Genomic DNA, 16,106 nt, shown 5'->3' on the forward strand with positions numbered 1-16,106 from the left:
CACACTTCATCTCCAATCATGTGGTAGACCGATTGGGGCCGAAGCAAGTCGACACGAGCTATTTTGGGGTGATGATGGGAACAAGGAAGATGGAAAAAAGTTGTGACATCTGCTCAGGATTGATGGTGACACTCAGGAGATTCAAATAAAGGAGAATTTGCTTCCCTTAGAGTTAGGGAGCATAGATGTAAATTTGGGTATGAAGCGGATGCAGACATTGGGGGAAACTAAGGTGGACTGGAAAACATTGGCTATGCAATTCATGGTGAGAGGGAGGAAGGTGAGGATCAGGGGGGATCCTAGTATATCCAAAACCAAGGTTTCTCTTTAGACCATGGTGAGGGCAATCCAAGGAGCAGGGATGTGATTTTTGGTGCAGCTCTAGAGACCCGAGGGAGGGGGAAACATGGAGAAAGAGGAGGTTCTAGAGATAGTGCAACCATTCCTACAATAATTCAAGTAGGTGTTTCAACTGCCTTAAGGCTTACCTCCTCCAAGGGAGCATGAACATGCCATCATCTTGAAGGAGGGGGTATCACCTATCAATTTTCGACCCTATCAGTACCCACAGGTTCAGAAGGATGAAATTGAGAAATTTATCAAGGAGACGTTGGAGGCCCAGATCATTCGTCTCAATGTTAGTCCCTTTTCCAGTCCTGTGTTGTTTGTGAAGAAAGATGGTATTTAGAGATTTTGTATAGATTATCATGATCTGAATAAGAAAATGATGTTGGATAAGTTTCCCATATTGAATGAGTTGTGGAGTGGTGATGTTCTCCAAGATTGATCTTAAATTGGGATACCGTCAAATCAGAATGCAGCCTGCTGATATCCAAAAGATTGCTTTCAGGACTCATGAAGGCCACTACGAGTTCTTAGTGATGCCTTTTGGCTTACCAATGCCCCAGTGACCTTCCAGTCGCTTATGAAAAAGGTATTCCAGCCCTACCTCCACTAGTTTGTATTGGTTTTCTTCGATGACATTTTGGTCTATAACATGTCTATGACAGAGCATGTGGAGCACTTAAGGATCGTGTTAGTGACATTGAAGGTGATGAGGATATCAGAAGATCAACGGCTGCGATCTAGAGTTTTTTTTTTAAATGTCTTATGTACTAGTTTATCTTATACCATTTTACTCTTAGGAGTGATCATGTGGTGTTGTAGCCCGAAGGGCATTTTAGTCTTTGCTAATTTTCTTTTCATGAGGCCTATTTATAGGCTAGCTTTCTTATATTGAAGGATGATGAATATTGAATGAAATTTTATTTTCTTTGCTTGATCTCAAAGTGAGTTCATGGGAGGAGAGACCCTAGGTGGGTGAAAGCAATACCTGTCAACCTTTGGAGGAGTCCAATGTTCGCAGTTTTACGCTCTCTTTGTGAGTTCTTAGTTCTTTATTTTAGTTTCCATCTTCCCTACCCACCTTCCTCTCCATACCCGTTGTCCAACAACCACCCTCCTACCGAGCTCCACTAATAGAAGCACCAAATTCCCCTCTCCAACCGGCGGATCAACTCTCACCTCCTCACACCCGACGTCATCCCCCCAAGCCCCCATTACCGCCGGCCTCCCCATTGGATCCACCTCAATTATGACAATTTCAATCGTCATAATTCTCTTCCTAAATTAGCTCCATGGAAAAAGGAAAGTAATTACCCTTGTTTGAAATTTGAAATTCAAATTTCAAATACTTTCCTTATTTAGAACTTTGCAAATAAGGAAATTTTTTAAATTTCAATCCGATTTAATTTTAAATTAAAGAGGGTTGTTTATTCTCTTTCCTATGTGACAAACCTCGTTTGGAAACGTATTCAAATCTTCCCTATACTCATCCTCCCCTCATGATGCCGCCGACCACCCATTAATGGGCTAAATCCTATTGCTTCCTATTAAGGCCCCATTCCAATTGAATTTGAATTCAAAATTCAAATTAAATCCCGCCCAATCACCTTAAATCTGAAATAAATCTCAGATTTAATTCCCACTTGCAATTAATGCCTTGGTCCACATTCATTGAATGTGGACACAATTTTTCCCTCCCTCTCTAGGCTGGCCCCCCTCCCTTTAATGGGCTTTTAATGTGTTTTCCTATTCAACCCCCATTCACTTGAATTTAAATTCAAATTCAAACCCAATTTTCCTCCAATTATACTTAAACCTGAAATTAATTGCCACTTAAACCAAAATCCCCTTTGCCTTCACCCTAATCCCTCCTTTTCTTCCACATACCGCTGGCTTTCCCATCTCCCAAACCGCCGGCCTTCTTCCTCTCCCCCCTCAACCCCTACCTTCCCTCTCCCTCTCCCTCTCCCCTTTCCTTTTATTTCTCACCTTAATTAAGAAATCAATTAGCAAAGGAATCTCCACAATTTTGCTGCTACAAACCTTCCTGTTGCTGTCCAAGAACTCCTAGGGTTACGGTGCAGCTTTTCTTAGTTATAACGGATGCTGTCCAGAATTTTGAGGCTTGTGAAACTGCTGTCTAGCTTCTCCCACAAGCCCAAACTGGGACAAACTGTTGTCCCTGCTGTCAGAGTTGCTGCCCAAAGGATTCTACACCTTTTCGTTACTGCTCCGCCAATTGGAAAGGTCTCCGGCTGCTGTCCTCGGCCTACAGATTGTCAAAATGCTAAATGCTGTCTTCAGACAGCTAGGAGGATTGTAATGCTGTCCATTCATTTCTAAAGCATCCAAACGACCACGCCGGAGCTTCGTATTTGTCTTCCCTTGGTAAACTAAACATTTCTTCCTAAGCTTATATTTTCCTAATTCACCTTTCAATTGTGGTTATACTTTGATTCACAAAGCTCATGTCAAGCTCTTCACCGCTAAAGCTTAGAGAACTAGAGAGTTGAGTGAGGGATTCTTGCATCGTGCCTAATCTTATTGTTAGCATTAGGATTTATAGTTGAAAATCATTCATGTATGCAATGTTAGATTAAAGTGACTACTTTATGATCTTAACTCACATGCATGTAATTTAGCCTAAGCTTGTTTTATTGCCTTATTGTTTTATCTTAAACGTTTAAATCGGCATAAGTTTTATTTAATATTGTTCTCGAAATATTAAGCGTGCAAATTTTCGTAAGCAACTCATCTTCACATGTACGTTTCACATCAGAAGGAGCATCAGCTGTATGCCAATTTAAAGAAGTGTTCCTTTGCACAATAGAGGGTAAAGTATTTGGGATATATGGTGTCCAAATCAGGAGTAGCTACAGATCTTTTCAATAGAGAGGCTATGTTGGAGTGGCCCTTACCCAAAACCTTGAAGGAGTCGTGGGGGTTCTTGGGACTGATAGGGTACTCAAGAAGTTTGTGAGGGGATACAATTCAATGGCATGGTTGCTGACAGAGCAACTAAAGAAGGATAGTTTCAAATAGGAGGAGGCAGCCACCCTGATGTTTGAGCAATTGAAGAAAGCCATGAAGAGTGTCCTATCATACCCTAGTTTGACCTACTCCCTAATGGTCAATCTGGAGTATAATAGAGAAGGAAAATCTAAACCGATTCCTTCTTACCAACACACATTCCCAGCCACTACTTTCAGAATAGAGTGAGCAAAAGAAATCTATTTAGACCCTCCTAACTTGCCAACCTATCAAATTCCATAATTAATAATAAAAAACATATAATGTCTCTTAACGAACATCAAATATAATTGAAGTAAATACAAAGCTCTACTAAAACTTCTAAAATTTACTCAGATATCCAAAAGTCTGTACATCTAGCATTCAGATCTCGTTTTAGATCTTTTTGTACACCCAAAGCATATTTACACCAAAAGAAGAGTCACATCTTTTTACTGTCCCAAGGGCTTCTTCCCCTTTCCTGCAGTACAACCACTGCTAATGAGTTAGACTCAATGAAATACACAAATAATTTATAAAACAAATAATAATAATAAACAATTAAGAAATACTTAACAATGCTAACATAGTTAAAACACATTGAAATTTCATATTGAGTCTTAAAGTGCCTAGCAGTATTTTCATCTTACCAAAACTGTTCAATATCTTTAAACAAGTCGTATAATGGTTATAAGCTTTTGCACCATTTCATCTTTTCAATTCTAGGTTGGGTCCAACTTCCCAATTTTTAGAATGGAAGCTGTTCTCTCATTCAGGATTGAGTCAAATTTCCCAACTTCTGGAATTGAGAGTATATGCTTACCTCGTCGGGTCTTTCGCCTTTACTTGTACGGGCCTATCCCCCATATATAATTTATTTAACTTTCCATATAGTCATCCTTTTTAGCTCTAATGACATATGTTTTTGATGACATAGCTGCTCTTTAGCTGCCCTTTTGTTGACTTTTAGCTGCCCTTTAGTTGCCATTTTGTTGCCCTTTAGCTGCTCTTTAGTTGCCATTTTACTGTGCTTTAGCTGTGCTTTAGTTGCACTTTAGCTGAGTTGCACTTTAATTGCGCTTTAGTTATACTTTAGCTGAGTTGCACTTTAGCTGTGCTTTAGGTGCACTTTAACTGTCTTTTTTGCTCATTCATTAGTTTATGAATATTTATCTTTTTTTTTTTTGTTTACGAAATCATTAACATTGATAAAAATTACTCTTTGCATAAATAATTTCATACATATTCGTCCTTGTTCATACAAAATAACTAAAATAAATCAAAATACATGTGGTCATAAGCATAATAAAGATGAAGTGCAATAATAAAATATTTACTAATTCTTATAACCTTGTTTGAGTATCTCACCTCGCTAGGAATTTGTTCTCCAAGACTTTGTCTTCCTTTTCTCTTGTATACAAGCTCAATTACACTTTTTCTCATTCCATTAAATCCTTTTTCTTTCCCTCTAAGTTCTCTTCTTTAATGTTTTATGCTACCGCTTCAGCCTTAACCTGTTTTTAACTATTATCAACAAACAACAGTACTTCTCTTATTGTTTTTTGAATTTGCATCAACTAAAAGCAACATCCTTAGATAAATAACAAACTGCACTTGGTTTCAGTCAAATAAAGTTTTCAACCTCTAATTAAAATATTTGCCTAAGGAATTCTTCCCATAGCATTCCACGGCCTGCAGCTTCTTTGCACCCTAAGTCAGCTGATGGAAAATGGGAGAAGAATACTAATACTGCATAACTGAGGGAAATTCAAGCCCACTGTAGGATTAATACCTTTTATTCAGATTATTTTATATTATAATCTCTAGTGCTTTTCCCACTACAGGCTTCCCAAAATTCTCAGCCATAGGATCTAATCCAACCATTGCATGGCTTGGTTAGTGGAATGTAGAGGCTCTAGTGGAAATACAAAAAAAAATTGTGAAATATATAACAGTTATTTATTATACTTGTGATGCGTATATAATTGACTTCATAAGTAACATATGCTTCAATTAACATTTAAGGAAAATTTATACTTGCCTTTACTTGAATATTTTGGGTATTATATGTCCTTGTGTTAGCACTATCATATTTCAACCAGCTGTTTATAGTGGAGACTGATGCATCATGCTATGGGTTGAGAGCAGTTCTCATGCGAGGTCAGAGGTCCATAGCTTATTTCATCTAAGTATTAATCGTTAGTGCCAGGTTGAAATCAGTGTATGAAAGGGAGCTGATGGCGATAGTGTTGGCACTACAAAAGTTGCGACCTTACCTGTTGGGGCGACACTTCATAGTTAAGAGTGACTTTGGACCGACCAAAGAAGTTTGAAGTTCTTATTAAAGTAGAGGATGTCGACAGAGGAGCATCAGCGTTGGATTTCCAAGTTATTGGGTTATTATTTCAAGGTCCAGTATAAACCAGAGCTAGAAAATAAAGCTGTTGATTCTCTCTCCATGCATAATGAAGACCCTCGGGTTATGGCTCTATCTGTTCCCATGGTGGTAGATTGGGAGGCCTTGAAGTATGAGAGCGAGTAGGATGAGGAACTGAGTAAGATCAGAGGAGACTTACTGTAGGACAAGGATAACCATTTTGGTTACTCTTTGATGGGTTAGAAGCTGTTATACCAGGGACGATATATGCTCTTCTCTTTTTAAACATGCAATCAATTTTGAAAGCAGCTATACTAACAATGAAACACAAATTTAGATTCTAATCAAAACGCTTTTGAATTAGTAATTTGAAAAGCTGAATAAACACTAATCATATATTCTTAGTAACTTTAGAAGCATGGTAATCAAATGATATGAAATCACCTTTTTCTTGAGGATCTTTGGAGTCATTTCTTGATACAGATTACTTGTCGTGTAGCAGTTAGCAATGGCAAACACTTTTGTTTAACTGTGATCATTAAGGACGGTAGAAAAGGGGAGTAGAAGAAGGAATCATTAAAAGGAAAAAAATTATAAGAGATTAAGGCTTCATTTGTACAACTGTGTTGATGTTCTATTGTATTAAATAAAAACGTCATACTCTTGTATTGAAATGTGTCCATAAATCCGTCCACATGTTCATGAAGTCATAGAGAAGTTGCTCATGCAAAATTTTGATACTTTTTGAGAAGTTAAGCATGAGAAGAGCACATACAAATAGCCTAAACCGTGACGCATGATTGAGTCAATTCTCTTTAAGCTTCATGCCTGGAAAAGAGGCTTCATATATGTAGACAAGTAGACTTTATTTATTAAGGTAAGTCATACATGAAATGATAACCCAAAAAAAGAAATTAGTCCTTATATGCTAGGAGTTATACTTTCTATTGACTATAGAGGACCAATTGGGCTGATCTGAAAAGTCAGGAATGTAATGTGAAGGTTTGGTGAATCAAGTAATTCTGTTATTCTTTTTTTTTTTTAATGATGACTTATCAATTTAATCTAAACGGGTATAAATTACCACTGAATTTCCCTTTTCTGTAAAAAAAAAGGTGTGAGCGAACCGGTGTATAGGACATTTATCAGAAATACCTTTCTCTTATGACTGCTGGCTGACGAGATGGTCCTAATGGTTTGGGAGCATCTGATTATTTTAGTTTAATGAATGATAGAGTGAGACTAACTAGAGGAAGCTACGATTGTTGTATAGGGAATAACAGATAATCTTATAGTGTGAGAGGTTGTTATTAGGTTGGAGATGCGAAGAAAAGAGGAGAAGAATTCTAGCTTGGACTGTTTTGAAGTAAATGATTTCGTTCCTTATTTTCTTAAGTTTTATTTCTTTCTCAAACTTAATTTGGGGATTATGCAATTTATACTTCTTTAATGTTTAACCTAACATGTTTAATCCTTTGAAAGTTAATCAAAAGCGTGAAATTTTGGAAAAGTGGAGATTTTAGTCAGCTGTTTTGGGTTGAGATTAGGAATCTTAACAAGTATGTGATGAATTTCTTTGATCATATGTTATTGGGACGAAGAATTATTGCGAGATTGCAGGAATTACAGTTTTGATATTACGTTTAAATTTCCTGTTATTGTTGAAATGCTGAGGAAGAGTATGCAAATCTTAACTTAACGGTAACTGAGTATTTCCTTAATTGGTATACTTGAAAGCTTAAATTTTAATTTTATGCGCATAACCAGCAAGTGGTAATATATTTATATTGCTTAAGAAATGGTGTTATTTATTTTATGAATTTAACTGTTAGAGATATGGGAAGGGTGGACTCATTTTCTGCACTATTAGTTCTAGAATGAGATGCCTTTACTCTTCCATTTTCTATTACTTAATGTTACTAGGAAAATCTATTATTGTTATCATGTTCTTGCTTAGTTTTATGTAATAAATGCACCAGCATTGTTTTATTTATTTATAAAGTCTCTTTGCTCCTATGATATTCCATATAATTGTTAATGATACTATGCATTTAACTTTATTAAATAATGTATGTATTCTTTATGATTAGTAATGTGAGAAAAACATAGACATTATGAGGCCTAGATGTTGGCATTTTGTTACATATTCGATATGTTTGCTATGCTATAAATTGTGGTTTCCCTCCATGAATAGGATCTCGTTATTCTTTTCGTTATGCTACCCATTAAGATTGAGTATGTCTATTTTTTCCATGGATCTTTCCTTTAACATGGTATCAGGAGAGATTTAAAAAAAAATGATATCAGGAGAGATTTGGCAATTCATTTTATTTGTAGATGCTAATTTTTGGTGTTTCTTTTGAATGTGCCCTTAAGTTAACTTAATGAAGTCTGATCGTTTAATGTTCTCATCCAAGTAGTTTTATTAATTAACCTGTTAATGCATTTTAATAATAATTTATCTGTTCCAGCTTCCACAAAAACCAATACAGAAATTGTTGTCTGCCCCGCCCCCTGCTGGATCCAATGTCTTTCGTATCGATTTTCGATCAACATATGTTCACTATCTCAATAACTTGGAGGAAGATGCCATGTATAGAAGATGGCGAAGTAATATAAATGAGGTGAAATAAACACTTTAATTGCTCTTATTTCTCTCTCCCTCTCACCTTGCACTTTTCTATGATTTTTTGCTCAGAGCTATATGCAAAAATTGTCAATAATGCTGCTTTATTAAAACTGCACTTAATTTTTTTGTTTTATCTTCAAGATCGATAAAGCATATTGCTGCAAGTTTTATGACATTTAATAAATGGTTTTTATAGAAAATCTTATAAACATCATCTCATTTTACGCCACAATTTCTTTATACAAATCTCAAAGAACTTCTAAATATTAAATTTGTAATTCATTCTCTTGATATTGTTGGAGTACTTTTATGAGCTGTGCTTATAGATTATGTGACATCAAATGAGATGGTGTTTATAGAATTTTTTGTAAAAATACTGTTTGTAAATTTTTTCTCCAGTATTCACTTTAATTGTTCCTCTCTCTCTCTCTCAACTTTTGTTCATTACTTTGGTTCTTTTGCGCAGAGCTGCATGCAAAATTTGTCACAAGTGCTTCTTTATTAAAATTGAGTTTAATTGTTTTTCCATGCTAATACAGATATTGATGCCAGTGTTCCCTGGTCAGCTCCGGTACATTCGTAAAAATCTATTCCACGCTGTTTATGCGATTGATCCTGCGACAACTTGCGGAGCAGAGGCACGTTAAATTTAATTCCATTGCCGGGTTCATGTTCTTTTGTATCCATAATAGATACATACAGTAAAGTAGTGCTACAGTGGAACTGGTGCTGACAAGTTTTATTACCCTTAATTTTGACAGACGATCAGTATGATTTTATCTATGGTCCAAAATAGTGTTCCTATGAGATTTGGGGTGATACTGTATTCTTCAAAATTGATAAAGCATATTGAAGAGAATAAAAGCCATCTTCCTGGAGCTGCAGATGACAACGAGGGGGATGACATTTCTAGTTTGGTATTCATTTGCTTTTTGATTTGGATATAATTTTATATAAAATTAATCAAGTAAATAATATAACAGTTTTCTTTTTTTTCTGTCATTGTTTGATTTATCACATATTCATATTTTTTGTTATATTAATGAACTGCTTAATCTGTATTGTTATTGATTATTTTGATGCATCCATCATCTGATCAAAGCAGAATGGTAATCATATAATATGCTTAATACATATTGCCTGGATGAAACGTTTGTGGTGTTTCTATAATCAGGGTATCATTATTAAGCATGCATTATACTAGTGACCGTTGTCAAGGTAACTAGTACTATCATTGTGTTTTTCCTGAATGACTCATTTACTGAACAATCTAGGTTGTATTTCTAAATTATCTATACCATCGTCAAAGGTATGAGCCCATTAGTCAGTCACTTACTTTCCTTGCCTGTTTAGTTTTTGGCTCAAATAGATGCATTATCTATGTGCACCGACACTTCTCTTCAAAGAGGCGTGCAGTGTCCGACACGTATCCGACACGACACTCGTCCGACACTCCTCCGACATGTGTTGGACACGCCGAAAATGTGTCCGATTAAAAAATTATTAAATACAAATTGGACACGTGTATCTTAAATATTTTATGAATTTTTTAAAATATAATTTCTTGTTGATGTAGACAAAGGGGGGGTCAACCCTAGTCCAAAATAAATCATATTTTGGCTTCCCTTGAGTCTAGTAGTTTTTCATATTTGAGCTAAACTTTTAGTTCATTTATGAGCTGAACTTTAGTTCATTTATTGAACTAAGGGTTAGCTCATTATGAGCTAACATTTTAGTTCATTTATTATCTTTTAATTAATATAGTTTTATGCTTTTTATACTTGTTTAATGTTTGTCTCTTGGAATTCCAAACCGGCCTTTGGAATTCCAAGAATTTGCTTTTCCCATGAGGTGACTCCTTGGTTTCCTCATGACTTTTAGTTTTATGTGTATGCCTCTTGGGTTCTCACGGCTGGCTCCTTCTTCCGTGCGGTTCGTTCGGTTCCCGCGGCTGTGGCTCTCGGTCCGTGCGGTTCCCTTCGTCTCCCGCGGCCGTCTCCTTGGTTCCTGGTTTGGGTGTAAACCGAGAACTTGGGGGGGGGGGGGGATTTCTATGCTTTTTAATGTTTAGTTTTAAGTGTTTAATTAAATGCTTGTGACCTTTTGTATTCCCCTTTCATACCTATAAATATTGGGGGCTATGTATTGTTTAAAAAAAGTGAAGTTGAATGATATTTGATTTTTGGAAAATCTTTTAACCTGCGGGTTGCTCGGAAATCCTGCAGGCTCTTTCCAACCTTCTTTTCTCATCTCCTCCGGAAATCCTGCGGGCTCTTTCCACCCTTTCTTCTCGGGCTTCTAATCTCTTTCGTCTCTCCGCAAGTGCCACTCCACCTGTATCCTTCTTCTCAAAGTGCAGCAACTTTAGGGTGCCTGTCGTGTTGTTTGTAAGTCGTCGTTATAATTTCTTCTTTTTATTTTTATTTGAAATAAAAGAGTTTGTTCTTCCTTATTTTCGTTCCCTCTTTCTCATTTTAGTCGATAGAAGTCCGTCGTGTCCGTCGTGGGCGAAGGGTATAGGCTCCCTATATCTTTTGCCCGCATCACTTGTATTTGGCGGGAGTTAAACTAAATTTCTTATTTCCTATCCACAACACCAAATCAACTTCCGCACTTAATACATATTCATCGAATGTTCTCATTTTCATTTCTCTTTGGCAATGAAGGTTTTTTCATCTCCTCTCTCGGTAATTGATAAACAACATCCTAATACTTATCATTTTAAGCACAAATTCTAATTAAATGACTTATTATTTCTGAATTATTTTTAAAATTATACTTATTTAATTTTTATACACTATTTTTAAAATATAAAAACTATAATATCGTGTCCAACCCGTGTGCGTGTCCTATATTTTAAATAATTGACGTATCCCGTGTCCCCTGTCCCGTGTCCGTGTCCGTGTTGTGTCCGTGTTGCCGTGTACGTGCCTGTGCATCATAGTGCATTATCCATTAATTGGGAATTTTATGCCCATGTCAAAAACTGCAGATTTGCTGAGCATTTACTAAATTATATGCCTATTACTAGATTAGGCCACATTGTTAAGGAGACATTCGAGTGCAAATTTATCTCTTGAATCTTCTTTTTGTTGAATGACAAAAACTTATTGATTAATTTTGCTGCTAATACAAGTGCATGTATATATGCAAATAGGAGAGTGAATATGAAGGAAATAATTGAAATTAAAGATGTGAATATCCTTAATTATGTGGATTTATTACAAAACTAAAGATAAAATATTAAAGTATTGAAGACTTTGCAATATGATAAAAGTTCTATGATGACACTTCCCCCATGCTATCAAGGAGTACTGGTATGCTGCAACGATTGGAGAAATAGATACGGCTTAGAGCTTTGATAAATTTATCTGCTTATTGCTCCTCTGCTAGAGTCTTGATAATGAACATTTTTTATAGATCCACATCTTCGTAAAACTGACAATCCACTTCAATGTTTTATTCCTTCATGAAAAATATGATATCTATTGACGTTACTACCTAATTATCATAATTAAAAATCATGAGCTAAGTTGTAGGGAAGACAATTTCCTCTATTATAATTTTGATCCAGATGATTACACAGACAAAATATTTCAAGACCTATATTCAACTTTAATGTTAGATTTGGTGACCATGGTTTGCTTTTTGCTGCTCCATGAGACAATTCCTCCTATAAAATAATAAAATCCTGAGTAGACTTTTGACCTTCAACTGATCTAGCACAATCAACATCAAAATGAACTTGACTTTTTGAATGGTTGCATTTTTGAAAAATAAAATATTTTCTAGAGGTTTTTTTTATTTTAAGATTCTTAAAACAACATCCCAGCTTTTTTTCTTTTAAGTATAGCATATGTTGATTAACTACTCTGTTAATGAAGAATATATGAGGTCGGGTTACTTGCCAAATGTTGATAGAAGTCTTTATTTACTAATTAGGCTTGAGGATTCTGTTTGTCAAACTAGTCTATAAAGACCTTGCAGAGTTCATCAAATTAGGCTTGATGAATTTGTTTCAACTGATTTATATCTTTCTGAAGCTTATATGTTTTATTCTCCTCTTAAGAACATGTCATTGAGGTTGCCACCATGTAAACAACTTAGTTCAGCATAGAGAAATTTATTAGTAATATTTATTTGAAGCAATTTCTACCATTGATTATGATGGTCACAAAGAGTAAGCCCACCCACTAATGAAAACATGCTGAAGTTGTAAATGCCATGAACTTGTTTATATCCTTTTAGCCACCAACTTTGTTGTGGTTAGTAGCTCCATGTGGATGAAATTTTATCATATTGATGGCCTGGAGAATCAAATAAATAATTCTGATGGATCAGTATTTTAAAAATTTTATCATGGTATTATTCTCCATTAATTATTTAAAACTTTCCCGCTAGAAATGCCCTTAAGCTAGCATTGGATTGCTCTATGCTCATATCCACTACTCTCGTCCTTGTCAGCATGATGCCACAAATTACAGAACTTATTGTTAAATTTGTTTTAAGTTCATTTATGGTGATGCTATATAATGATTTTACTTTTTGTGCTGTTTGTTGTCCTTATTGTTCAGATTTATTAACTTGTTTCATTTTTTTGTTGGCTTTTATATTTGAAGATTGATTGGTTGCTAGTGAAAAGTCTGTTAATTTCAAAATTTAGTGTTCTTTTTCTTATGGGTGGCCTTCACTGCAATATGTATTGAATTTTTAGCTATAGTTTGGTAATATTAAACAGAATATTACTTACATAATTCTGTTTGATTTGTATTATCTTATTTATGATTTACTTTTTTATTCTTCGTTTTATTATTGATCTCATGTTCTTCTTTTTTTGTTTATGCAGATTATAAGACTTTTTCTTTATACCAAGGAGATATACGGCAGTCAGTTGGCTTTTCAGTTTCTTAACAATGTAAATCTTAATAGACTTAGCACTCTGGCTCTGTACATGTCATAATCTAAGAATGCCATCTTTAATTTCTTTTTGTTTCACGCGATAATCAATACCACCTGCACAATTGATTTGCCTTGTTTTTAAAATGATTTGATTCCTGGCTTAGGCTTGGTTGTCTTGGTTTTAGCTTCCCTTTGGTCAGCTGCTATATTCTCTACTAAAATTAGCTCATTATTACTTGTAGTTCAACTCCTTTTTAGCTCATAAATGGGAGTGTCCTGGTTCATTCTCTCCTTTGCCCCTTCCCTTGGCCTTTCGGTTTCTCCCCTGGCTCCTGCCCCGTGGCTGGCTTTTCCTCTCCCCGTGACTGTCTGTTCCGGTTCCCTTTGGGCGTCTGTTCCTGTATTCTGTGGCTGCCTTTTTCCTCTCCCCTAGGTGGTCCCTTCGGCTGCTGTTCTAGGCCGCCTGTTGGCCTTCTGTTTCCCCCTTTTGGATTGGTTTGGCTGGAGTAAATTAGGGGCTGTTTGGCTGCCTCTTTTCAACTATATATATTGGTGGTTTTGAGAATTTAAAGAAGAATGTTATGTGAAGAATTTTGGAGCAAAAAACCTGTGGATTTCTTTTTGGAAAAGCTTGCAAGCTTGTTCCATTTCTCCTCTCCTCCTCTCTTCGATTTCGTCTTGGGTTTCTTACCTCTTTCTTCTCTCCGCAAGTTCCACCCAATTTATATCTTTCTTCTCGATGAATAAAAAGCTTCTTTAGGTGTTGTTTCTATGTCCTAAAATTGTATGTGTCATCTTTATTTTAATATTATCGTTATCTTATGTAAGTTTGTAATGTTTATGTTTTAAGGAAGTCAAATTTTCTTTGCAATTTTAAATTTTCTAAATTTTTGATTGCATCAAATAACCTAGGTAAATAGGTTTTCTACGCATGTGAATTGGAAGCTATCTTGCACTACTGTTTACAAAGAAAATTTCAGTCATAGTTACTGTTTTATATGAAGCGCCCAAACTACTGCTAACATGCTTTCTTATGAATTACCTTGACTACAGTTTTTCTGCTAACTGAAGCCATTTAACTATCCTCGTACTTCATAGTATGCATGATAATGCAGATGTTTCTCAAATGAAAATGCAATATGTTCATGAAATTATAGATATTAAGTCAATATGATTAACTCTACTGGAGTAAGAAAGTAACAAATAACATTGCAAAATAATTGCACTTATATGTACAAAATGTAACGATGAAACCTGAATTCTCAAATTTGTAAGAAAACATCAAATAAGCATAGAGCTTTATGTGCATATGTGAAATAAAGAATAAAATAGAATATACCTGAATGAAAATTTGATGCAATCAAAAATTTGGGAGAGGGCCCCAAATTTTTGATCACAAAAGAAGACTCTTTCTAGGATCTAGAAAAAATCAAGAACTCACAAAACTAGACAAGTTAAAACAGACACAAACTTTTTATATCATATAAAAGGACTTACAAACTTTTGACATAACATTAAAGATGGCTTACAAGACACTTAGAAACACAAACACCCTACAAACGATTCTAACAAGACAAACACCTAAAGTTGCATTTCTTGTTTGAGAAGAAGGATACAGGTGAGGTGGCACTTGCGGATAGAAGAAAGTGATTAGAAGCCAAGACGAATGTTGGAAAGAGCTCGCAAGATTTCCATAGAAGTAGAAAAAGAAGTGGAACAAAGCTCTCAAGCTTTTTCCAAGAAAAACCTCTCAGGTTTTGTCCCAAAAATTATCATCATAACCTCTCACTAAAACATACAAATCAACCCCTATATATAGGCAATAAAGGGGAGTTAAACAACCATTATAACTACTAATTAATTCAATTAAAGGGGGCAATTGAAAGGACAAAATATCAGCCCAGATTTATGTCCAGAAACAATCCAGAAATCTGTCCCAAAACAACAAAAACTGCAGTAGAAAAACTGCATAGAAATCGGAAATTTGAATTAATTATCAGATTTTAGCCTTTCTCCCCCCATAGCTCCACCCGCCCCTAGCCCCTCTCCAACCCGTGACCAGCCCCTCTCTTCTTGCTCGCAGTTTGCTCGCTCGCCTCCCCTCTTTGGCTTCATCACTCACTACCACCATGCATGGCTGACCCCGAATTTGAATGGAGACTTGTGTTCGACGCTCACGGCAACCTTGACATCCAACAATCGCCGTTCTTCGACGTAGGATTTGATTCCGACGACGACACCGTTGGAACTTATTTGGATCGGATCCTACCGACCCTCATACACGTCATCACGTCCAGACTCCGAGTGGATCATTGACGGCCACCCACCCGCTCCAAGTCTGGCTTCTTCCCTGGTGACGAGTCCTCTCGGGATCACCTGTCTACTAGTGGCATTGCTAAGTCTACTTACGATCCTCCTCCGCTAGCCACCATTTTCAAAACGAGTGAAGGACTTCAAGGTGAACGATCTAGATTTTAAATTTGAGGCTTCGTTATCATTAGCTATTTGCATTACCTATATATTTAGTCGTTATTTTGCAAGTTACCGTAATCTCTACATGTGATCTATTGTCATTGCTAAATCTCTCAACGACGAATTCTTAACTCAATCTTGAGCAAGCAAAGAGTTATTTATTAGCAAGATAAATTTCATCGCTTTTATTAATTTCTCAAAGGCAATTCTTGTTCAACGCATGTTGTTTCACATCAAAAACTCATGGTATTCCCCACCAAACAGCCACTTAAAACCTCTTCAAATACTCAAATAAATGAGGGAAATGAAAGGCCAACAGCAGCCCCAACATTGCACAGGAAACAAGGCTTCATTTCCATGGGAAAAAGCCTCCCA

At 36.0% G+C, this 16,106-nt stretch overlaps 1 protein-coding gene across 1 annotated transcript in view; it reads left to right on the top strand.

The window, feature by feature from the left end:
• LOC110096211 (UDP-glucose:glycoprotein glucosyltransferase) overlaps positions 1 to 16,106 on the top strand; it is a gene marked incomplete in the record, with an annotated part of 101,782 nt that overhangs the window by 27,757 nt on the left and 57,919 nt on the right. Inside the window, 4 exon segments of the mRNA XM_028692688.1 lie at positions 8,203 to 8,355; positions 8,900 to 8,998; positions 9,122 to 9,277; positions 13,207 to 13,275. Coding sequence (XP_028548521.1) covers positions 8,203 to 8,355; positions 8,900 to 8,998; positions 9,122 to 9,277; positions 13,207 to 13,275 — 477 coding nt within the window.

Source organism: Dendrobium catenatum, unplaced genomic scaffold (genome assembly GCF_001605985.2).
Source record: "Dendrobium catenatum unplaced genomic scaffold, ASM160598v2 fragScaff_scaffold_156, whole genome shotgun sequence".
NCBI classification, from domain to species: domain Eukaryota; kingdom Viridiplantae; phylum Streptophyta; class Magnoliopsida; order Asparagales; family Orchidaceae; genus Dendrobium; species Dendrobium catenatum.